This window comes from Notolepis coatsorum (genome assembly GCF_963971535.1).
Source record: "Notolepis coatsorum genome assembly, chromosome: 6".
Taxonomy (NCBI): domain Eukaryota; kingdom Metazoa; phylum Chordata; class Actinopteri; order Aulopiformes; family Paralepididae; genus Notolepis; species Notolepis coatsorum.
In genome coordinates this window covers 107,351,933-107,376,434 of record NC_140170.1, presented here as the reverse complement: position 1 = coordinate 107,376,434, position 24,502 = coordinate 107,351,933, and the positions used below count along the sequence as shown (strand labels likewise).

At 45.5% G+C, this 24,502-nt stretch overlaps 1 protein-coding gene across 2 annotated transcripts; it reads left to right on the top strand.

Annotated features, from left to right (window-relative positions):
* Window positions 1-652: 652 nt before the first annotated feature.
* Window positions 653-24,502, top strand: draxina (dorsal inhibitory axon guidance protein a). Of its 2 annotated transcripts, none has more exons than XM_084317402.1 (7): window positions 653-774; window positions 8,025-8,541; window positions 8,917-9,137; window positions 11,645-11,765; window positions 13,493-13,585; window positions 14,517-14,606; window positions 23,791-24,502. In XM_084317402.1, exons 2-7 carry the CDS (start codon window positions 8,049-8,051, stop codon window positions 23,901-23,903), a joined length of 1,131 nt encoding a protein of 376 aa, XP_084173528.1. In that variant the 5' UTR covers window positions 653-774; window positions 8,025-8,048; the 3' UTR covers window positions 23,904-24,502. The 2 variants fall into 2 exon arrangements, with proteins under 2 accessions (XP_084173528.1, XP_084173529.1); XM_084317403.1 differs by having other exon boundaries at window positions 686-774; window positions 8,028-8,541.

Below are 24,502 nucleotides of genomic sequence, written 5' to 3'. Positions count from 1 at the left end.
GTGCATTTAGAATGTGTGTATGTTTGTTTCTCTCATCGTTTCAGTTATATATCACAAATGATTTGAGAATGATTTACCCACGTAAAATGGTTGCATTTTGTCCCACTGCATCACCAGCATATGTATATTACTAACTGACTCAAACCTATATTTCCCCCAAACCCTGCAGTAATTTAATATGTTAGCCTAAATGAACACAGCTTCATTATACCTGAAGTTCCTCAATAAAAAAAAAAGATAAAGCTAATAACAAAAGGGCTAAATAACGTGCAATAGATTCAGAATGTCCCCTGCCCCCCTCCCTCTCTCTCTCTCTCTCTCTCTCTCTCTCTCTCTCTCTCTCTCTCTCTCTCTCTCTCTCTCTCTCTCTCTCTCTCTCTCTCTCTCTCTCTCTCTCCCTCCGGACCTTCCCTCTTCCCACCTCAACTCTACCTGACTTGTATTGTATTCCCCTCCGTTAACCAAAAAATCGGACATGGTGGAGTTGATCCTTCCATGGATCGATGATCCATGATTCTTTCTGTCTATGGCTTTCCGCGATGGGACCACTTATGGTGACGGAGCTGACATCAGTCCCGACTGAGCTGCGACCAGAACGCGCACAGAGCCTATAGTCGCGCGCTGCAGGTCCTAATTCTGACTCTCTTCATAAACCAGATCCAATCCCGACGAGTGAGCGAGCGGACCACAGTCGTATGGTCCTATATTTGCTATCAACCTGCAGCTGAGTTGCTTCTGCAATTATAATCAACCTATAAGAAAAACCAAACACGGGTAAGATTCATTATTCAATAACAGTTCTGCCGTTGTAACAGTTATATTGTTTGCAATAATTGTTTTATAGACATTAGGCCTGTCTGTGCGATATGAATTTACAACTGAACGGACTAATAGGCTCCAAACCAATCGTTATTTTTTTTATTTGAAAAAGTTTATAAATCTAAATTCCCGAAATGGGCTCCACCATTCTCTCCTCACCAATAATTGTGTCAAATGGGAATAATACAATTTAGCTGAATTGCTGATCACCTCGTCTAGGTGGGTGATCGGCTAACTTGAATGTTTGTAATGAACACATCTGTTTTATATTTAAAAGTAGTTTTACATCAACTTCATTTCTCATGTCGTTTCGTGTATGCTTTAAAAGCACAGGTCCAAATGATGATGATGAGGATGAGGTGAATTAAACATTATTTGGCGGTACCGATTGTTGCTTACTAAAAAAAACAATATTGATAGGAAAGAGAGAGGAGAGAGAGAGAGAGAGAGAGAGAGATTTAAATGGGTCTCAGTGTGATGCCATTAAAAAGTGAATACTGTAACAGAGATGTGGTGTATTTATGGTGTCATCATTAACAAGTATGTTAATTAAAAGCAAGGAAATCAGCAGGAAGGCATGATGAGAAGAAAAACGGAGGGACCCCACTGTGAGGGGAAACAACCCCGACATTTACTCATGAGAGATCATTAATTTGAAAGTGAATATATTATTAATATAAGGACATCACAAACGTCATCTTCTTATATCTGTAAAAATATTAGCATTTGTCCTCCTATTCGCGTTCTAAACCACAGTTGATAATACGACCACTTAGTCTGATAGCGTCTAATAGGAAGTGAAGTGGTATGACTTGATATCCCCTGCCTATACGGAGCTGTGCTGTGCCATGACCTCATATATACCCTCGCTGTCAGTTAGTCGATGAACCGCTCGGTTTGGTCTTCATCGACCGAGACTTCTTTGGTCGATTAATCATAATGCTGAATTTACAAGCATGTCTTTGGTAGACACTCAAATTAAAGTGGTCCTTCTCCATGATTGCACTGGGAAACATCTGATTTCATAGATTAAATCAACTCATCAAATCATCTGAAAGTCCTTCGACTGTCATTCGATTCAATATATTATTCTATATATTTATTTTTTGGGAGGACAGCCCTAGAATCCACAAGCCTTGTCATGAATGCGAGCTGTACGATGCCAAGTGCGGCATTCATTCTGTCCTGGCAAGCGTTCAAGATTGTACCAGTCCGAGAAGCTCGGGTCGAGAAAGTGTCTTTGCATGGTTCACTTGATCATTTGTAAACACAGTGTTTCCCAGTGACCTCTCAGTGTGACCCCCTCAACTGTTGTTCCCATGCCATGCGGACGGCCAGCCACAGGGCCAGGTGTCCGGCCTCCACAGGCCAGTAGAACACAAGTTGTTGTTGTGGTCTGTAGTAGCCCGGGCGTATCTGTGCGGACTAGTACACCCAGCTGGTCTCCTCAGATGCCACTACCACCCCCTTGTAATTAACCACAGGATTAATCTCTCTCTCTCCATCTCACACCCTATTTTGTCTTCTTTTCTCCTAAGGTCTCAGTTCCCCCCCCCTCCATCTCTTTTGTCTGTCTCATTCTCTCCCCTCTCTGTGGGATGTCTGTTGCTGTGCTGCTGGTGCTGTTTGTGTCTCAGAGCATTTTGGAAGCAGTTTCTATGTGTGTATCTGGAGGAGGTTGCCCCGCTGTGACTGTGTGTGTGTGTGTGTGTGTGTGTGTGTGTGTGTGTGTGTGTGTGTGTGTGTGTGTGTGTGTGTGTGTGTGTGTGTGTGTGTGTGTGTGTGTGTGTGTGTGTGTGTGTGTGTGTGTGTGTGTGTGTGTGTGTGTGTGTGTGTGTGTGTGTGCGTGCATGTGTGTGCGTGTGTGTGTGCGCGCGTGTGTGATTGCGCGTGTGTGCATGCATGTGTGTTCGTGCATGCATGCATATGAATGTGTGCATCAGTGTGTGTGAGTGAGTGCATGCATATGTGTGTGTGTCTTGTTGGTGTCTGTGTGTGTGTCTTGTTGGTGTGTGTGTGTGTGTGTGTGTGTGTGTGTGTGTGTGTGTGTGTGTGTGTGTGTGTGTGTGTGTGTGTGCGTGCGTGCGTGCGTGCGTGTGTGTGTGTCTTGTTTGTGTCTGTGTGTGTGTGTGTCCGTGTGTGTGTGTGTGTGTGTGTGTGTGTGTGCGTGCGTGCGTGTCTTGTTTGTGTGTGTGTGTGCACAGCGAGTGCACTCAACATGAAGATAAGGGCCACATGGCAGGATGTGGGTAATGTTGCCGTGCAACAGTGACAATGTAGGATCTTGCCTCACATCTGTTGTACCTGCGACTAAATGACCACAGAACGGCTCTGTGTCTCCTTTCTTCCGCCTCGCTTTGCTCGCTGACAGATGGAACCTCCTCATGGCTTTCTTTTTTTATCACCCGGAGCTGTTTCTAGGGCCTCCCCAACCAATGCACACTCCAGAGCTGCAAAAACCTCTCAAGTCAGTGTGTGAAATCCACCAATATAGTGTGTGGCAGGCCTTTGGTGAGTGGAAGCATTTGATATACGTAGCTGGAGTCAGTGGTATTGGTCCTTGATGAACTTGTATTGTGCTCACGGCAGCCTGGCAGAGAGATGCTCATTATGTCCAGACATTAACTCAGACATTGGCCGTATTCACATGGTGGCATGCTCCGGTTGGGATTCCTTTCCCCACCCTGTTAAGGAATCCCAACTTGAGCATGATGAGCAAAATGGTCGCCGTGTGAATATGGTCAATGAAAGTCCTCGTTATTTATTTGATATTGACAGCAATCCAGTGGTGCAAACTAGACATAGGTTTGACTTTTTTTGTTTGTTTTTTTGTCCCAAAAGGTTATTCTAAGGTAAGATGTTCAGCATCTTAGGACATAGAATACTTTTTCTGTTTCTTGAAAGTATGTGGGCGCTAAACTGCGTGGTATTGGTTCCTTATACTTTATTTTGTTGATATTTATATTTTTACTTGAACAATCCACTAATAGCATTAGGTGGCTCTAGGGGGGAGGGGGCATCCCCCCAGGATGGCCATAACACACACAATAAATGTCTGTAGTTGCTTTAGATTGTACACATACTGTATGTATACCTCCAATATGAACACTCGCTACATAATCACACAACCCATAACAGTGGCTAATAGAGCACATCATCACCTACTTCATACCACGTTCATTTGGTTTACTTTGGTCTTTACCTTGTGTTGTTTTCTTAATTTGATTCTGTCATCTGTAATCTGTAAAATGAATGTGGTTTAAGTAGCTGATGATCTACTCTATTAGCCAGTGTTATGTGTGTGAGTGAACCACGAGTAATAATGGATAAACTTAGCCTTAGCTGATGACAGCTCCTGGCAGCCTCTAATTAGCCATATTACCAAAGCAAACACTAGCTCTATAACCTGGTGTATAACAGCTTATTGTGTCATTAATCTGATATCTAACGGAAAATAGAACATTCCTGTTTTAAAAACCTAGCTCTCTAATCTCTTTAAGTCAAGTCAAGTCATTTATTTATAAAGCATGTTTAAAAACTCAAGAGCCAACCAAAGTGCTGTACAGTCAAAGCATACAATTCATAATACAAAAATACAAAAAGGCACAGCAGGACAAGACAGTACAGTCAGAGAATAGGACAACAGTAGGCCAACACACGGATAGAGTAGCACAAAGTACAATATAGCACACAGGGGATAGAAGAACACAAGAACAGATACAAGGGGGAAGGGGCAAGATAGAATTGGGACTTTATGGGACTAAAAACAGACCCATTCAAAGTGGCCTCTAGCTTGTTGTGTATCTAGCTTGGTTCTCTCAGACTGTGTGTGGAGGTCTTTGTTTGGCTCCTTGCTCCAACAGGGGAGCAGATGGCTCCTGGAGGCTGGCTGTCCCAGCAGGCCAGGTTAAAGATGCACACATACAGCAATCTACTGCCAGGGCTACAGTATCCCCTGCTCTGCCTCACCGACCCCCCTCATTCACTCACTGTCGGCTCTGGGGGAGTTTTATGAAGTATGTGGTGGGGGGCTCTTGTGTTTGAGGTCTAACCGATCAGTCATGGACCAAAGAGAGGTCTCCGATCTCATCAAATCTTAATGAAGCAGCCCCTCAGAGGTGCCCCTTTATGCTCTAAGATTACGATCACTTATCTCCACCACACTATAAATTAATCTCCCACGTCTTTATAACACACTGTATGGTTCCTCAAAGCTCTCCAGGATGTGTGTTGCCATAGTGTCCTCGGCCTTTCTCAATTAGTTATGGGTTGTGTTCACAGTCACCATATCACCGCTGAAGGTCCACCGTATGGTCCACGTCCTCTCTCCAAGCCTTCTCTGTCTCCTCGCAGTCGAGAGTCTCATCCACTGTCTTATCTCTTCCAGTTGTACTAATGTAGCCTCCCCGTAGCCTTAGCAGCAGATGCTGGGCCCGCTGTGCCCTACCAACATCCCACTGTGATGTATAATACGTTGTTTGACAGGAGGCAGTGTTGTTCGCGGGGACTGAGTGCAGAACCCAGGCCGCCACCCATAGTGCTCCATTATCAGCCCCATCATGTGTATCCTCAAAGGACCACCTGTTAGCGGCACATGAAAGCGTTCCAAGGAGATGGGGCACCGCTGTGCAGGGATGTGCTCAGAGCCTCCGTCTCTATCCTCCTTCTCTTTAGAGCTGACAGGCCTATTCAGGAGCAGTACTGCGGACGGGTTTGATGCGTGGCCCATGCCGTTTCTATTGCGGCGTCAACTTCTCTCTTTTGTGTGGGAAGAAAACATTTTTATATATATTCTTTTTTGTGCCATCTAATCATGCCACCACTCTCATGTTTGTATCAGGTGACTCCGTCTCACGGTGCGTTCTGATTTGGCGTTTACCCCCTGATGGGTGTTGATTAAAAACGATGTTTTTATGAACAGTGTTAATTGGTGACAGAGGGGCCCTTGAGATTATGAGCAAATACATAAGCAAGGATCCCCGCTCCCCATTCTCGCTCAAGCGTTTTAGTATGACATCCACTTGTTGTCTTGAAGATGAGCAGAGCCATAACACTCCAAGCCCAGCCAGCGCCTCAGGCGTCAAATGTGCAGAACACTAAGCCCGGTCAAACACTTTGCGCGTGATGATACGGCCGACCGCACCGGCTGAAGGGCCACTGGAGACGAAGGTCTCACTTCAACAGCCAGTCCCACTCTGTTGTTGGCAAACTGCACAGCTGGTGGAACTCCCAGAGGCAAGCCGGAGCAGTCTGCCTGCCGCTAATCCCCCAGCAGCCCGGCCTGCAGTAGCACTACAAAACTACCAAGGCCTCCTCCCCACCTCCAGCAGCCCGGCCTGCAGTAGCACTACAAAACTACCAAGGCCTCCTCCCCACCCCCAGCAGCCCGGCCTGCAGTAGCACTACAAAACTACCAAGGCCTCCTCCCCACCCCCAGCAGCCCGGCCTGCAGTAGCACTACAAAACTACCAAGGCCTCCTCCCCACCTCCGGCAGCCCGGCCTGCAGTAGCACTACAAAACTACCAAGGCCTCCTCCCCACCTCCAGCAGCCCGGCCTGCAGTAGCACTACAAAACTACCAAGGCCTCCTCCCCACCTCCGGCAGCCCGGCCTGCAGTAGCACTACAAAACTACCAAGGCCTCCTCCCCACCTCCAGCAGCCCGGCCTGCAGTAGCACTACAAAACTACCAAGGCCTCCTCCCCACCTCCAGCAGCCCGGCCTGCAGTAGCACTACAAAACTACCAAGGCCTCCTCCCCACCTCCGGCAGCCCGGCCTGCAGTAGCACTACAAAACTACCAAGGCCTCCTCCCCACCTCCAGCAGCCCGGCCTGCAGTAGCACTACAAAACTACCAAGGCTTCCAGCAAAATCAAACCCTGTCCCCCCTGCCCTGTTTTTAGAAACACCTAAACAACGCATTGTAAACCCAGGGTGAGTGTTTCCCACATGGCGTGTCACCATGATGAAGGAGGCAAGATCATATCGACTTCCCCCACCACACACACACACACACACACACACACACACACACACACACACACACACACACACACACACACACACACACACACACACACACGCACGTGCACACATACACACACACACACGGCACGTGCACACATACACACACACACACACACGGCACGTGCACACACACACGCACCAGCATGAGCGGCTCAATACGTCTCCCTTATTGATTTTCTGTACAGCCCCGTGCTGCCGTCTGTCTTTTAACACAAAGGAGCCGCACCGCCACGGCATAGACATAGTGCTGTGTTTCTATGGCAATGGATTGACCCCACACCTCATCAAAGTAAAAGACAAAACACAACATATTATATATTCTGTTCCGTATCATGAACTATACTCCCAAAACGCAAATCTAATATACGTAACACAACAATGCTTTTCGGTGAGCGGTGCTATTGTTTTGTTCACATTTGGATTATGGATTATTATGGTCTACCCAGGCGACTTAGACGATGTGCGCACCCCGAGAAGTCATTTGTAACAGAAGCGTGAGGGTCTCTCTCTATCGTTATATTGGCTCCTCCTCACTGCTACTGAGTTCAGATAGACTATAGCTCAAGACGCCGGTGCTGATCACTGTGACGACGGCTGCATGCTGTTTGATGGGGAATGAGAGAGAGAGAGAGAGAGAGAGAGAGAGAGAGAGAGAGAGAGAGAGAGAGAGAGAGAGAGAGAGAGAGAGAGAGAGAGAGAGAGAGAGAGGAGGGCTGACGGGGGATGAAGATGACTTAGTGGAGAAAGAACACAGAGAGAGAACATGTGTACTTGAGGTCTCCCAGGACAGTGACTGACGGCAGTGGCTTTAGGTTCATAGCAAACGGAGGGATATCCCTCTGAGGGAAGCTACACTAATCTATGTGACTCTGATGTTTGTCCAGAAGAAGATTCCAGTGACGGAATACTCACACTGTGTGTTGCACTGTATACACTGTGCACTGTACTCTGGAGCACCATGCGGGCTCATCCACTCGGCAGTGTGTGGGTTCTCTCTGCCTGCACTATGGACTACATTAAGCCAGGTCCAAAACACAGAAATTGGTACGCCCTCCCCAAACCTGCTTAATTCATATGATATATTAAACATAGTTTATTACTGGCCTCCACGATCATCATGATCATCATTCATCATCATTATTGCCAGTCACCCACAATTGACATGTGTTCTCTTTCCAGCAGGTGGCGCTGTGTCTACAGACAATGTCTTTCTCTTGGCGTCTGCTCCTGGCATTTCTGCTCGCCACCCTGGCAGTTTCCCACAGCGCTGAGCACGGAATCGCTCACGGCAAGAGGAGACTGGCACAGACCTCAGCGGGTGGCAGCAACGCCCTGCAGTACGCCGAGCAAGCTCTGCAGGGCCACGGCTACGGCAGGGAGCGCGGAGGGCACGGGAGCCAGGGGGGCCGCGGTGCCAAAGGTGGAGCCGGCCTGCTCTCTCACAGGTCCCTGCATCCTCTGGCCCGGCCGGAGGATGACGGCATGGGGCTGGAGAGCCTGAGCCCAGTGAGGCTGGAGATGGGTCCTGGCAGGGAGAGAGACAGGGCTCGTCTGGGCATCAAGAATCCATCCCAGGCCCGGGATAACCACCCTCTGGGGACGCGCAAGGGGGGGAGGGGGCACGGACACGGGCACGGGCACCACTTTGAGGTCAGGAGACATGGAAGTCGGCGCGACAAGGGGCGCCATATGAAAGGTGAGGCCTCAAAGGATTTTCACTAAAACCACTAAAACCCTTTGGTGATGTGTTTTTTTGTTTCCTCTATGGGACAAGCATCAGATAACAGAGGTGTACTGTACTTTGAGTTTAGTTATTTATACCACAGTATACAGTGTACACAGTGTATAATAGATATTCTTGTCTTCGGGTCCTAGATCTATATCCTCAGTACAGTTATACTGTAGCCTCTCCTCTCCTCTCCTCTCCTCTCCTCTCCTCTCCTCTCCTCTCCTCTCCTCTCCTCTCCTCTCCTCTCCTCTCCTCTCCTCTCCTCTCCTCTCCTCTCCTCTCCTCTCCTCTCCTCTCTTCTCCTCTCTTCTTCTCTCCTCCCCCACCTCTGTCTTTGTCCAGGCTTTCTTCCCGAGCCTGAGCTGAGCTCTGTTCTGAAGGACAGCGATCTGTTCGAGGAGCTCCCGTCCTCCTCTACCGCCTCCCCCTCTCTCAGCGTGACTCCGCCCACTGAACAAAACCCCTCCCCCGTCGCCGCTGTCTTTGGCTTGGGCTCTTCCTTGGTTACCACGGTGATGAACGAGCATCCCCCAACGCTGCCCCCAGCCTCCACCAAGCCCCAGGTAACTCCCAATGAAACCCAAGTGCTCATTTGAAGGCCTCAGTGTGACTCCAGTGTATGGGGGAAATGGGGGCCCATTACAACCATTATGCTGCCACAAAGTTCTCATCTTGGAAAATGACAATTCCTTTCCGTTGTTGTGGCAGGCCTCCTTCAATTCACTGTGATCATATTTGTGTGATAGATATGACCACAATAACATACACGCCCTCCAAGTCAACTCGAGTGAACTGTTCTCATACCCCCCCCTGTTATAATCTGAGTAAATCCATCTATTGAATTGACTTTCTGGAGCACCTTTTATCTGTCCTCCGGTATCTGTTAGACGTGTTCAGTGGGGGGTCTTTGCAAGTGGGTGAGGTGAGAGGTTGATGGGAGTTTTCCTCACAACCATCTGTCCTTCTCCCAGCACGCTGCCTCGACTTTAATTACAAATGCATGCGCACACACACACACACACACACACACACACACACGCACGCACACACACACACACACACACACACACACACACACACACACACACACACACACACACACACACACACACACACACACACACACACACACACACACACACACACACACACACACATACACACACACACACACACACACACACACACACACACACACACCAGTGTACCCCCCCCCCCCCCCGATTTTCCTCTTGGCTGAGTGGAAAGGCCTCATGTGATACTAAAGCTTTCTATTGAAACCAATACAAACTGAATTCTTTCAGGCAGGATGGCAGCTGCTCTAAGCAGGGTGGTCCATCCCACCTATTCAGTAGTAAGGGAAACACACGCGCGCACGCATACACACACACACACACACACACACACACACACGCACACACACACACACACACACACACACACACACACACACACACACACACACACACACACACACACACACACACACAGGTGAGTGAGTGTGCGCTTGCATGCACGTGCATATACACACACACACCGTTAAGATGAAATGTTGACCGCGGTAAATAATAATCCGTTTTCATCCCGTCCATGGATGTGGGATGTAGTATCCTGTGTCTCTGGTTTGAAGGTATAGTTTAGACCTCGTCGTAACTCTCCCCAACTAACTGGGTTATGGTGGAGCTGTGTGGCTTTACAGGCCAGTGTTAGTGTTTGATGTCTGCGGACTGGTCCGTCAGACTGCTTGGTATGCTGTTTACAAGCTGCCACAGAGCCCAGGAGACCGTGCATGTCTTTATTCAGAGAGCAGACAGATATTGGCCCGCAGTATAACAAGCACTGCTCACGCCTGGACCAGGGGTTCAATGACACGGGAGCGCTGCAAGGGGTTCTTAATTAATGTTCGATCCATGTTGATGACTAAATGAGCAGCCGAGCACTTGTAGCCCCACGCAATTAATCTAATTGATGTTCCCGTATACCTCCTGAGGGTGAAAGGAAACGGATCGCGGATGCGGATCGATGATTTGGAGGAGAGCCTAGCATAACATCCTTACGTTTTGATAGATTTTCCTCTGGAGTCTGACGTCCCCTCAGAGACTTCTCTCTTGAGGCCTGTTGTTGGCTGAATTTACATTCTCTAACATTAAATAAATAAATAAATAAATGGTGCATTTATATAGCGCTTTTATCCGAAGCGCTTTACAATTTTGTTCCTCACATTCACCCATTCACTCACACATTCACACACCGATAGCGGAGGCGACCATGCAAGGTGCCAACCTGCTCATCGGGAGCAATTAGGGGTTAAGTGTCTTGCCCAAGGACACTTCGACACGCTGTCTGGGAGGAGCAGGAATCAAACCGGGAACCTTCCGCCTACCTTCCACTCCCAGCCACTGTCACCCCACATTATTATTATGCTCTTCTTGGGGAGGTGACACTTTTTTCTTTTTTATTATTTATTCGTTTCTCACGTTATTTTATTGGCTGAGCAATTTGCGGTGATGATGACATGATGTTCCGTCACTTAGACAGGATTAAAGCAATATTTTGCTCCAGTGGAACATTTACTTTTTGACACTCATACCTCAATATAAATTGACAGTCAACCAATGACATTAGCTGCCATGGGAATCCATAGCCACCACTGTCACAAGTTTATACCCACCTCATTGCAAAAAGGTACAATTACATCTTGAGAAGTATGACATGAAGCACACAGGGGGGGACATCTCATTGTTATAGTTTAAGATCACACCCCGATTGATATGAATGCTATGATATGAATGCTAATGTTCTACTGAAGGACTTTCAAATGTAATCAAATGTAATGTATGTTGTATATAGCGGCATGTGATTATGTGTACATATAGTAATTATGCATGTATGTATGCATGCTGTAATATATAGTATGCTGTATAGGCATCCAGCTCCACTGTCCTTATGAGGGTGTTTTATAGGTCTGGTGTTAGTGCTCGTCTCTCCATGGGTTTATATGCTTCATTATCACTGGAACGTCATTAGAAACCATCAATATGAGATTGTAAGGTGTTCTTCCTGTTCCCAGAAGGCAGGCCGTGGGAAGGGGCAAGGAGAGGTTATGCCAACTTTGGATATGACCATGTTTGATTGGACGGACTATGAGGATATGAAACCTGTGGACTCCTGGCCGCCTTCCAGAAAGAAAGGTCAGCATTAATTTGCAATATTTCAGTCATTTCATTTTAATAGTTTGTGTAACACAAGCTGTTACCAACCATGGAGTGGAAACCCCTTTTGTGAGATTGCCTCATATGAAAATGGGTTGCTGAGAAGCATTTTGAAATTAAAACTACAATTCATCTTTTTTTTGGACTGTGAAAGATGTGGGGCTTGTCTTTACACAGTTGGTATCGACTAGCGAATAAGATCAGCTTGATTTGTGTGCACGCACGCACACACACACACGCACGCACACACACACACACACACACACACACACACACACACACACACACACACACACACACACACACACACACACACACACACACACACACACACATACACATACACACGACACACCCTCAAACATTTTTATGTATTTGTTTTCTGTTGTACAGTGAACATCAGCAAAATTGTAAAGGCAATTCGATGTTGGGCATTTTCCTGCCAAAAAAAAGTGGTTAATCTGGGTTTAACACATTCCCACAGTGTTATTCACTGGAAATTTACACAATACGTTTTGGAAATACACCATAGCCTGTCCTTTCCAGTTAAATGCAAAGAGTATTGGAAGCAGTGATGCCACATTGGTTGTTTTTCCTCTGTGCTAATCACATTTGTATTTTAAGTCAAATAATGGTCTTACATGTATGGATGGAAATCAGTGAAGAAATTGAACAGGAGAAATTCATTGAAACTGGGCCTCTCTTTGTTTTCCAATATAGAGGATTTATATGTTCTTTGTCACCTCAGGGACTGACTTGAATGTCATCCACCATGAGTCAACCACATATCCCCATACTGTCATGGAGTGTTCTGGTGGATAATCCACCCTACATCCTAAAATCCCATCAATGTATTGAGGGGACTTGGTCTGCATTGTTAGAGAGAAAGACTGAATTCAAAGAAAATATTGTTCAATTCAAGTCAAATCCGATTTATTTGTATAACCCAAAATAACATTACATGTATCCATGTCTGAACACAAACTACAGATGATGTCTGAATAACACATTAATTCAAACCTTTATCTCCTTCCCGAAAACAAATATGTAACAGTTAGGTCCAATACCTGACATTCATTTTATCCCAATTCTTATGCTGACATGAAATTGGGAGACTTGTTATAATGAATGTCATCGTTCCAATAATAATAATTTAACATTCTGAACTTCTACAGCCATTGTTTGATTTGAAAGACAAATTTGCTCAACAAAGAAGAAAATATTTCCCTTCCTTTTTTATTTCTTACATCACTGTCCCAATACTTCTTTACTTGACTGCATCAGCATCAAACTGTAAACTGTTCATGTATTTGTCACGTGACATCAAAGGGCTTATGCATCTGTCTGCTTGTCTGAGCCTGTGCTGTGTATCAAGCAGGTTCATTGGGTGTGTTGCACATTAATATTCCTATATTATTCAGGATGCTCTCATAACCTCGTATTCCAACCATGAGAATACAAATCTGACCGTTGGGATATGCAGATGCCTGTGTCAGTGTGTCAATCATGTTTTCATGGTAATACTAGCAATATTCAGTTTACTCGTGTGTCTACTGTCTACTGGTAGCCTGGCATGTGAAAATGCATATAAACAACCTTATCCTGTCTGAGACCTTAACCTTGATGTTCCTGTGTCTCCTGAATGTTAACGTGTATGTGAACACAGTCTCAAGTCCATCTGGTTCATTTCCTTTTGCCTGCTGCAGACAAGAGGCGCAGTAAGAACCTGAGTAGTGGGAACATGACGGTGGATGCTGACGCCATTGAGCCATGTGACCACCACCTGGACTGTCTCCCAGGTCAGTCTGGACCGGACATCTATCTCCCTGTGCTCCACAAAAAACGAATAATCTTCTCCCAAAGCCAGCCGCCGGGAGAACTAACACGTCAAGATGTAAAGTCTGAAGAGATGCTTAAATAAACAGTGGATGGAAGATTTTCAAAAGGGGCTCAAGTATAAAACATAAAACGCCCCAATTAAACACCTACTGTATATTTGGGGAATCTATTTTGAAAAAGCTAAGCAGTGCTCCCTAGTGAGTCTGCTCCCTGCCTTCACCTGCCTTCTGGGAAAACACGTCGCTGCCCCCTGTGCTCTGTATTAGAAAGTGATACCCCACTTAAAAGATTTTTTAACAATGGACCGCAATTGAATAAGAGGTGAAAACAGACATGAATCAGTAAACGTTTATGATATGCATGTTTGACTGAACCCTAAGGGTCAAACAGGCCTTTTGTAGCCTTCAGACTATATCCTTTGTCTGAAAAAGCTCTTTGTGGGTGAGTTGAAACAGGCTGTATGGTCGTGGTGTGTGGAGCGAGCCAAGCCGAGGGGCACATGGCACAGCTTGAGCCAAGTGCAGAGCAGGAACTGAGAGAGACGTGCATCTGGCCAACATTCCACTTTACATTCTTCTGAAAATCGACCTCTTAGTATGTGATTTTATGGTTTCATATCCCAATGAGATTCTATAGTTCTGCTATTAATATCCACAGATAATTCTTCTTCACAGTCTACCGTTCATCCCAATTCTTTATGGAGCAGGACTAGATTTTACATCTTCAAATCTTAGTACTTCCGTTACTGGTTTTGGGAGGGAGCTGTCAAATAAATAATTACTGGACAGTCCCAGATCATAAGAAGAACATATATCACTTCTGAAATGGTGTGATATTCAGCATTTAATACTAACTAATACTAATACTTACTCCTTTATAAACCACCTTTAGGGTCCTGCTGTGACCTAAGACAACATGAGTGTAAACCTCACAACAGAGGGCTCAACAACAAGTGCTATGATGACTGCATGTGTGAAGAAGGTGAGTGAGGAGAGAGTAGTACTATTGGTATGGTATGTTGGTTATAATGGTATATTTTCATAACTCAATAAACAAACTGGGAAAACTGAATCCCTGGGACACTGAAGCTAGAAATCTGCCTATTTCACTGCGATTGTTTACAATGGCATGACCTGCAATTCTGTTTAGAAACATTCAAAGAAGGTTCACGGTGCCACAAAATTATTGTTTGTTTAGATTTTTGATGACATAACATACAATAATTTTTTTTTTTATTGGTCTTTTTCCCCCTCCATTTTCCTCCGATTTTTCTCCCATCCCAATGTTAGTCGTATGCCAATTCCCAGTCCCTTCCTGGTCGCTGCGCACTTACCCCCCACAGTCAGATCATCTGGGAGAGTGGAGGCTACCACGTGCTTCCTCCGACACACGTCCAGCCAATCACCGCTTCTTTTCACCTGGCAGCGCGGATTCTCATCGAGAGGGCGTAGCGTGTGGGAGGATCACACTATCCCCCTCAAGTCCTATCCGCGCTTAGCAGGCGCCCCGACCGAACTGTAGGAGTCGCTGTTTACAACGACCCGGACCCACCCCGCCAGCTTCTCCCACCCTCTAATACAGCCAATTGTATTAGTGCAGACGGCCAGCCAAGCTGGTGACAACCCCGGAGCTGTGAGCTGGATTCGAAGAGGCGAATCCAGCTCACAGCTCCGGGGTTGGTGACGAACGCAATCTCCGCTCGGCCACCTAACCGCCCAACATACAATAATTCTAAGGATTACATGTATAGTAAATATGTTTTGTACACTAATCACAGTTTATGTAAACAAATCCCCCTCCTTCTAAACTGCATAAGTGCACCTTTAATGTTATTTATATAATACTGTAAAGCTAAATTTTATGTATGATAATATGAGCAAGTCTCTCCTTAAATTGAATACCAGAGAGACAATTCTTTAGTGATGATGTCATCAAGAGATGAATCCTGGAGCTGCTCCATAGACAGTGAGTAGTGGAACAACTCTATAGGACACTATAGCACACTATAACAGTACCCATGGTGATTTCGCTGTGATACTGGCACATTTTCAGAGCTGTAAGCCCTACATTTGGATGTAATAGCACACAGTCGAGCACAAATGCAATGCTAATGGGCCAACTCCAAAAGGTTTTACTTGATGATATAACTTAATTCAAGTCTTGATGCTCTGATTTCAATGTTAGGGAGATTGTTGTGTCTGTGTTTTTAGATATTGACTTAAGAAATCCTATTTATGATGCTACTTATGATGTACTGTGCTACAGTGGGTAGATGGGGACCCATGTCCACTGTGTTTAGAGACGGCAATTTCGAGGCATATTATGTCAGGCTGTAAGACTAGTCTTTCTTTTTTTTTTTTTTTTCTGATTTCTCTGATTTTCTCCCCATCCCAATTAGTCGTTGTGCCAATTCCCCCCCCTCCCCTACCTGGCTGCTGTATGCATGTTCTCCTACGAGTCGGTACAAGGGCGTCCCGAGTCGATCGCACGCTTCCTCCGAGACGTGCGCCGACAGCCAGTGACGTCTTTTCACTTGGCAGCGAGGACTCTCATTGGTGAAGTGTAACGCGTGGGAGGGCACACTATCTCCACCAAGTCCTGCCCCGCTTAGCAAGCACCGAGACCTGACCTGTAGGCGTCGCTGTCCACAACGCCAGATTCCCACCCGCCAGCTTCCCCACCCCCTAATACTGCCAATTGTATTAGTGTGAACGGCCAGCCAAGCTGGTGGCAACGCCGAGAGCTGGGCTCGAACTCAGCATCTCTTGCGTTGGTGACAAGCGCAATCTCCGCTACGCCACCTGACCGCCCAGACTAGTCTTTCTTAAGGCGGTATACATGGTGACATAACCAGGTTTTGAAAGGCTTAGCGGCATGCATTGAAAGTAGAAGAGTACAGGTGAATTCAGGATGTAATCGGATGGAGGGTGCAGCCATTCAATTTGTCCGTGAGGGAGAGAAATGTAGAGAAGGTAGGAAAGGAAAACTCTTTGTTCCATGTGAGATAGTCTGGGGTTAGGGTTAGCACCCCATTACAGCCGAGGCGAAGTCTGTAAACAGTTTCGCTGCACCCAAAAAAGCTACGACTTATACAGGAAAAATACCCCTAGAGTCTGCAAGAACAGAGGCAGAAGATGACTCACAGGCAGATTACATGGTTACAACGGACAAGACTGGGTTGGATGAGAACTTGAACCATAGAGAAGAGCATATGAGTGCAGGGGTGGAGCGGTAGAGGGAGAGAAGCTCCAGATCTGTCCTTGTGGCAGAAAGTAACAACAGCTGTAGATGGCACTGAGGCCAGCATTTGTATTTGTATTTGTATTTATTGGTTTAAAATACAGAGACAGTGCATATTAAGGAACATTTGACTGTAAATATGCCAGTTTAGCCAAGTTGGCTAATTTTCAACTGTAGTCTCTGGGGCAGGTGACATGAGCACAACAATAATTAAAACATAGTACAATAATTAAAACACAGTAGGAATCAGTATAGGCCACAATACACTAAAATACATACAAACAAATACATTAAAATACAACCCCTCAGTTAAAAAACATAGTACAGTAATTAAAACACAGTATGAATCCGTATAGGTTACAATACACTAAAATACATACAAATAAATACACCAAAATACAACCCCTCAGTTAAAATGGTCGCACACTTGACCATCTCTCAACCATGATTTTAAGTTAGTTTTAAATGAGATGTAACTTTGATACTCCCTGCATGCCGGTCAGAGAGAAGAGCTGTGGGCAAAAAGCTAGAGTTAAATGGCCTAGGGGAAATTAAAGGAAAGAATGGGAGATGGTTAACAGGAATTTGAAAAGGGTGTTAGATGGGCTTAAAAAAACAGTGGTAAATAAATGAGAGAAGATGTGAGACATTATTTATGAATATGGCGCTGAAAGATTTTGAATCATTGAGAGAAATAAGGTGGAGAGATTGCAATCAGTTAGGTCCAGACGGCAGAAAGAAATAGAGAAATTAGTGAAAGAGAGGTGACAGCTAAGAAAGCAGTGGAGAAAGGCAACAGTGGATGAGAAAGAGGGAATTCATGTTTTGCAGGAAGTGCTAAGAAATCGATTAGCAATATTCAGGAGGGCAGAAGAACTTAGGAGGAAGAGAAAGAAGAAGGAGGGAGTCAGGATAGTATTTTATAGGATCCATATAAGTATAAAAATATCAGATACAGGATAGAATAGAGAAATGGGCCTTCCTCCAGATATACCAAAAGGCGAAACAGCGCCTCTATCACCTGAGACAATTAAGGAAGTTCAGAGTATCGGGAAAGATACTCCACTCCTTCTATTCCGGGGCTGTAGAGAGCATTCTGACTGGAAACATCACTGCCTGGTTTGGAAACAGCACGGCCCAGGACAGGAAGGCCCTACAGAGAGTGGTGCGCTCAGCAGAGCGTACTACGGGTATTGCACTACCACTCCTGCAGGACTTATATAACAGGAGGTGCAAATCCAGAGCCTGCTGCGGTCAGGCAAGCGCCTACGCACACACGCAGCAAGAACAGAGAGACTAAGGCTCAGCTTCTTCCCCCAGGCCATCAGAACATTGAACACTGAACTCTCCACACACAAGTACACATGAGCACACACATACACACACATACTGTAACACACATTCTGCATTCGCTCACACACAAACGGTCACTTTAAACACAATGGAAAGGACACTTTAAAGGAACAAGGAAAATAAAGGTCACTTTAAGGAAAGAACTGATGTGGTTCTTGTATAGTATAGTTTAGAAATAGCAAGTATAGCATAAGGATATAGAGTAAAAACTGTATATTGTATAGTAGTGTACATAGGACCCAGTGCCTTAATTCGTAGCTAACATTATCTCAGGACTTTAACATGTCTACTTTATCATGCCTATTTTATGTCTATTTTATTACCTGTTTATTATGTCTATTTTATTATTTAGTATTATTGCACAATCAAAGCAGGCATGGCCACCCGCATTTCACTGAATGCCCTGGTATGTATGTGACAAATAAACCTCTTGAATCTTGAATCTTGACAGAGTACAGTATATGATGGATATTAGGCCACCAAGGTGGAAGGAAGTGGAAGCTGTAGTAAGACGTGCAAAGGCTTCTTCAGCCCCAGGGCCGAATGGAGTCCCCTACTGGATTTATAGAAGTGCACCTGATGTACTCAGATTCTTGTGGAGGTTATTGAGAGTAGTATGGTATAAACAGGTTATACTGTAACAAGAGCTTGGTATAGAGCAGGAGGAATCCTAATTCCCAAGGAGAAAGGGCTTACATGTGTAGCAGGGTGGATTATCCCTACTTTATGAGAGTAGATGTACACTGTCACCAGGTAGTAGGAACGCAGCAGATCTGAGTCCGGCTGAGTCCCCGACTGTAGTGCAGGAGTATTAGAGTGGAGCTATAGCAGAGGGAGTGGATGGGGCCTAGGATTTACTAACCTAGGGGTGGTGCGCTGGTCCTTCTTGCCCTCAGGGCGACTCGCAGTAATTCCCCACACACCCACACTTCTCCTAATACTTCCCGTACCCTCCCACACCCGGTGGCAGTAGTGATAGATGATATACTTTCTCCCCAAAGCAGTACCTTTCCTTGCTGATGAGCAGAGACCCGTCCCAATGATGTATAGGCCGTGGGTAAGAAGGGGTTAAACAGGGGGAGCTCCAGTAGCTCACCGCGTACCTCGAACGCTATTTCGGCGTCGGGGACAACCGTGCGCGTCACGGATCTGGGGTAGCGAGTTCGACTCCCGGACAAGCCGTACTTTCTCAGAGTGTCTTTCCCCCCATCTGTACCCCCATTCAACCTGTTTCTGTCGGTCATACTTGACCAGAAAAAGCGATAAAACGCGAAAAGAACCAGCTGACTGGTCAAAGTAAAAAAAAATAAAAAATAAAAAAAGGGGTTAAACAATAATATACCTTACCCGAAAAGAAGGGGTTAAACAAGACAACACATTAACAGACTAGTGGTCTGCAAGGGCCTTGAAATGAAGCCTGTGCCCTGCCCGAGCCCGTGAACTTCAGGCCCTGCCCGAAAATAAGCCTGACTGTAAATAATATTTTAAGCCCTAGCCCGCGTGAAAACCCGAAAAAAGATTATTATTATTATTAAAATATATTTTTTTTGTATTTGTTTTAAATATTCTAAACACTTTATATATTAACACTTTAACTGCCGAAGGTTAAATTCATGATATACCATCCCTTGCCAGCTCTATTTGTCTATGGAGAAGTTCCCCTTCTTTGCAGGGCTATAACTTTTTAAATTCTATTGCTAGATTGCCATTATTAGGGCCCATTCAATGTCCTATATGTATTGTTCAGGGTGTATGAACGTTAAACTTTTTCATTCACATATTCATACTAAAATATGATCTAAAGTATAAGTATGTTTTCATCTCTTTCTGCAGCTTTCTCCAGAACGTGATTTATAGCCCCAAATGCATTATATTGATGATCAAATACAGTTTGGTAGCGATCGGTGCCAGATGAAAAATTTCAAATGGACGTGCTTCTAGAAGTTTCTACGTATGATCTGATGATGACCGGATGGGCGGGGGATCGTTTATAATTCCGTGGGCAACGTTATACCATTCATCTAATGTGGGTCAAATGTTCATCATAGCAGTTAGTGTCGAACACGGTAATACTACACGCTAAAACTCACCCCAGTCTCCGCGGGCCGTTGGGCGATCAGCGTGGGATAGACAGTTTTCCATTATGGGATGTCGAAATACCCGGTCCATTTCCAGGTTGTATAATAGTATATACGTCCAAATAACGTTGTTTATTGAGTTAGGACGAGCGATCTATTATCGAGTGTTTCAAGATGGAGTCGCGGGAGCTATAGAGAGTGGCCGGAAGTAATATGGGTGATCACCACTTCATCCACATGACTTCCTGTTTGGCGCTTCTGCCGATCGGCCACCAGATGGCGCTCTTGAACCGCTAGAGGGTTGAGAGGAGGCCAGCACTGTGTCTCAGGGCTGCGGAGGAAAAATATGATTTCGATCACAGATTTTTGAAATATTGATATTAAAGACGAGTTAGGGCGTCCTCGGCAACTTTAGCATGGCTAGGAAAGACGCCTAAACACGTTTTCGGCACTTAAAGTGTTAACTTAATAAATAAACAAAAACGAAAATGTCCAATAGGTCTGCCTAAATAACGCATATCACGCTGAAAACTAAGAAGCATTTACATAGCCTGTTTCGCTCTTATTAGAATGCCGTCCCAGTGCTCGCTTAGACTGACTCACATGCAGCCTCGTAAAACGTATTGAAGGCTATAGAATCTTCTTTGACACACACACACACACACACACACACACACACACACACACACACACACACACACACACACACACACACGACACAATAGCCTACTCAGTCACTATACAAACAAACAGAAAACAGAAAACAGATTTCGAGCAGAGCAACATAATGAAAAGCACAACAGAACAGGGCAGCAGCGACCCAGCAAATAATAAACATCACTCACCACTTCGCTGTTGACGTCAGCAACGCGTTGAACAACAACGTTAACAAAACTTCGCCAACCGGCTACATACATCCAAGAACAAATTAAAACGTTTGCCAACTGGCTATATTCCAACACAACCAATCGAGTTGTCCCCTGAGTTCTCCCTGCACGCTGCGGTAATTACATCCAAATGTTTCTCTGATGACAGCTTGCGCGAAAGAGAAAACTAAACTTAAGGAAAACGAAGGTTATCCTATAACCCTAGTTATATAATAATAAAAAAAAAAAAAAGAACGGCGGTGCCCGGGCCCGGCCGAGCCCGAATTATTTATTAAAAAAAAAGCCCTACCCAGCCCGAACCCGCCGGGCCGGGCCCCATCGGGCCTGGGCAAGGTTGCAGTGCACTATAACAGACACGCACACAGTGATCCCATTTAGTTCTCTTTACTTAAGCTGCTATCCTCTTGTCAACACAAGGCACCATGACTAAAGCTCTTCCCGCTTACACAACACAATGATTAAAGCTCTTCCCACTTACACGAGGCACAATGATTAAAGCTCTTCTCACTTACACGAGGCACAATGATTAAAGCTCTTCCCACTTACACGAGGCACAATGATTAAAGCTCTTCCCGCTTACGCAACACATTTAACCAGAAAATACAGTGGGCCCACAGTTGAAACAAAAAACCTGTCTAAGCCGGCAGTCCCCAAAATAACAAATGTTGGGGCGCCCCTAATCAATGGTACACGGCCCAGTTCAAAGTACTGATTCTCTTCGCCTCTGAAAGGGCACGCGGCGCACAAAGAGAATGTTTACCCCAGGCTCCAGCACTCGGAGTGCTCACTGTAACTGGCTCGTGTGTACTTAACCAAGGGCGGGCCTGCTCCCGCAACGAACGTCCGTGTTGCGAGATGGCCGTTGAACGGTCCCGTGCTTGTCACCTGTGACAGGCAGGGGCAGGCTGGGTTGACGTTAGGCAGGCGACGGCTGGAGGTGGGTGTAGTGCGGCGACGTCCGTTTAGGAGTCCGCTGCTGCGACACGCGGGCTAAACTGTGGTGCTAGGCCTAACTGAAGCTAAACTGTGGATCGAGACGATCCCCTGTCCTGCCGCCTATACTTTAACTAAAACGCAACGTGTGCAATATCTACCACACTCTTCGGCAGTAACACGTCTGCTTCTTTGTTCACAATGTCTCTTTAGCATTAACTGGAAGCTAAGCTATCGCATACGACATTACTAACCCGCCCCGTGACGGGGGTCATATCTCGCGTGTCCTTAGTGTCTAGAGCTGCGCTCTACGCGTCCGCTTGCTTCTGTGTCGAAACGATGAAGAGGCTGTTCCGCTGTCTGAGTTCTGCCTTCAGCCAGCCCTTCTTCTTCTGTTGTCTCTCCTGCCCAACGCCACACCAGCTCCCCCTGGCGGCAGTCCAGTGCATGCTCCACTATTAAATGTCAATGTTAGAAAGGGGAGTTTACACAACGTTATCCTGAACACAGTAGAGTACAAGGAATTAGGTTAGACACATTGAATTATTGTTAGACATATTCAGGTGTCTACACATGGATGACATGACATTAGTGACCATGCAGTACAAAAGTACAAAAGGTTACTAGAGGAAGTCTTTAATCGTCATGCAGATTAACACACATATGCGAGATGGGAGACCCACAGGAACACACACACACATGCCGATGCACTATGTCGATGAAATGTCTCTCCGCACTTTTCCCATCCCGTCGTCCTTCCCCCCAAGGGCAGTCGGGATCAGACATGGGCTGCGGCGTGGGGCCGCGCCCGGGGACCAATCCAACAGCGTTAGCGATCTGTTCTGCATGTTTTTCCATTGGGTTTATCTTATTGGGAGGGGAAACCCTTGCGAGCACGGGGAGAACATGCAAACTCCACACTGAAAGGCCCGGGAGATCCCCCGGCAAACCCAGGACTTTCTAGCTGTGTTAACCACTACACCACCGTGCCGCCATTTAACTACTAGATTTAACTAGAGAACTACTAGAGAAGTTAAATGATCATCTCAAATGGGCTAGGATGAAGATTAAGCCTAGTAAATCGAGAAGCATTTTATTGACCAGGGGGAAGGTAGTAGAGAGAAAGTTTTACATAGATGAGGAGGAAATTCCATCTATAAGGGACAAGCCCGTGAAAAGTTTGGGTAGGTGGTATAATGAGGAGTTGAATGATAGTGAACAGCAACTTAGGAAAGATGTTGTAGGAAGGATAGAAAAATCATGGCTTCCAGGCAAGTTGAATTTACTGTGTTTGCAGTTTGGTTTATTCCCTAAATTGATGTGGCCATTGTCAATATATGAAGTGCCAATATCTATACCAAAATCTGCATAAGCGTGATTGACTGCTAAAGAAAATGCCCAGGAAAATGTCAAAATAAATGGCTTTAACTCACTGAGGGAAATGTGTATTTGCACCAAACTTCACATGGAAGTTCAGAACATCTAAATGCAAATTTCTAAGTTGAAAAAACAAACATTTTCCGGTTGACTTTGTTATCCATCAAAACACATGGCACACTCACACAAAGGCAATGCATAGTGACTTTTCAAGTAGCTTTTTGTGTTACGTCTACTCAACCTACCTGTGCCTAAGGCACGGAGCAAACCTAACCATCTGTCTATTTTATCCTATAGGGTTCCGTTGTTATGCTAAATTCCACCGAAAGCGACGTGTGACCAGGCGGAGGGGACGCTGTGTGGTGCCAGAATCAGCCAACAGTGACCAGGGAGCCTTCATCACCATCTGAGGAAAAGGCGCTTGTTTAAGAGGTGGAGGAGGAACAGGAAACAGCCTCAATGACCACTTCAACATAGTAGACAGTACGCAGCCTTGCGTGGCGGTCAGGGTATTAAGTGGCCAATCCTTTTCCCCCTACCACGTCAGCCAAATGGGAAAAAAAAGAAAAATAGACAGATTTGGGGTTTTCTCCTTAAGTAACACTGGATGGATTTTTCACTCGAGCACAAAACGAATCATTTTCATTTGGCCACTCAATCCCCTGAGCCGTAACAGTACTAATTCATTCAGCATCCCATACATAGAATCTCATTTGGTTTTGTCTCCTCCAGCGTCCCACCAGAACCATCTACACGTGTCTAAACAACAAATGTGTAGAGTCTCGCCACTGTCTAGACTACAATATGTGTTGTCCTGTACATATGAATGTGCTTGAAATGATTGATTGCCAATGGTTTTTCTATCGACGTCTTCAGTCTTCACACTACTCTTTAAAGGTCCTTAACGGTAGTATGATAAACAAAGATGCTTGTTTGACTTTCTTTTTATATGTCTTAATATATGTTTTATTTATACTTCAACAGACTCTTTGTCTATATATTGTGTTTT

What these genes read in the sequence shown, in the direction of transcription:
- draxina (XM_084317402.1), top strand. Translation starts at nt 8,049, where the DNA reads ATGTCTTTCTCTTGGCGTCTGCTCCTGGCATTTCTGCTCGCCACCCTG. An exon ending in CAGCCTCCACCAAGCCCCAG is followed by an intron (nt 9,138 to 11,644) that starts GTAACTCCCAAT and finishes TCCTGTTCCCAG; the next exon opens with AAGGCAGGCCGTGGGAAGGG. An exon ending in GCCGCCTTCCAGAAAGAAAG is followed by an intron (nt 11,766 to 13,492) that starts GTCAGCATTAAT and finishes TGCCTGCTGCAG; the next exon opens with ACAAGAGGCGCAGTAAGAAC.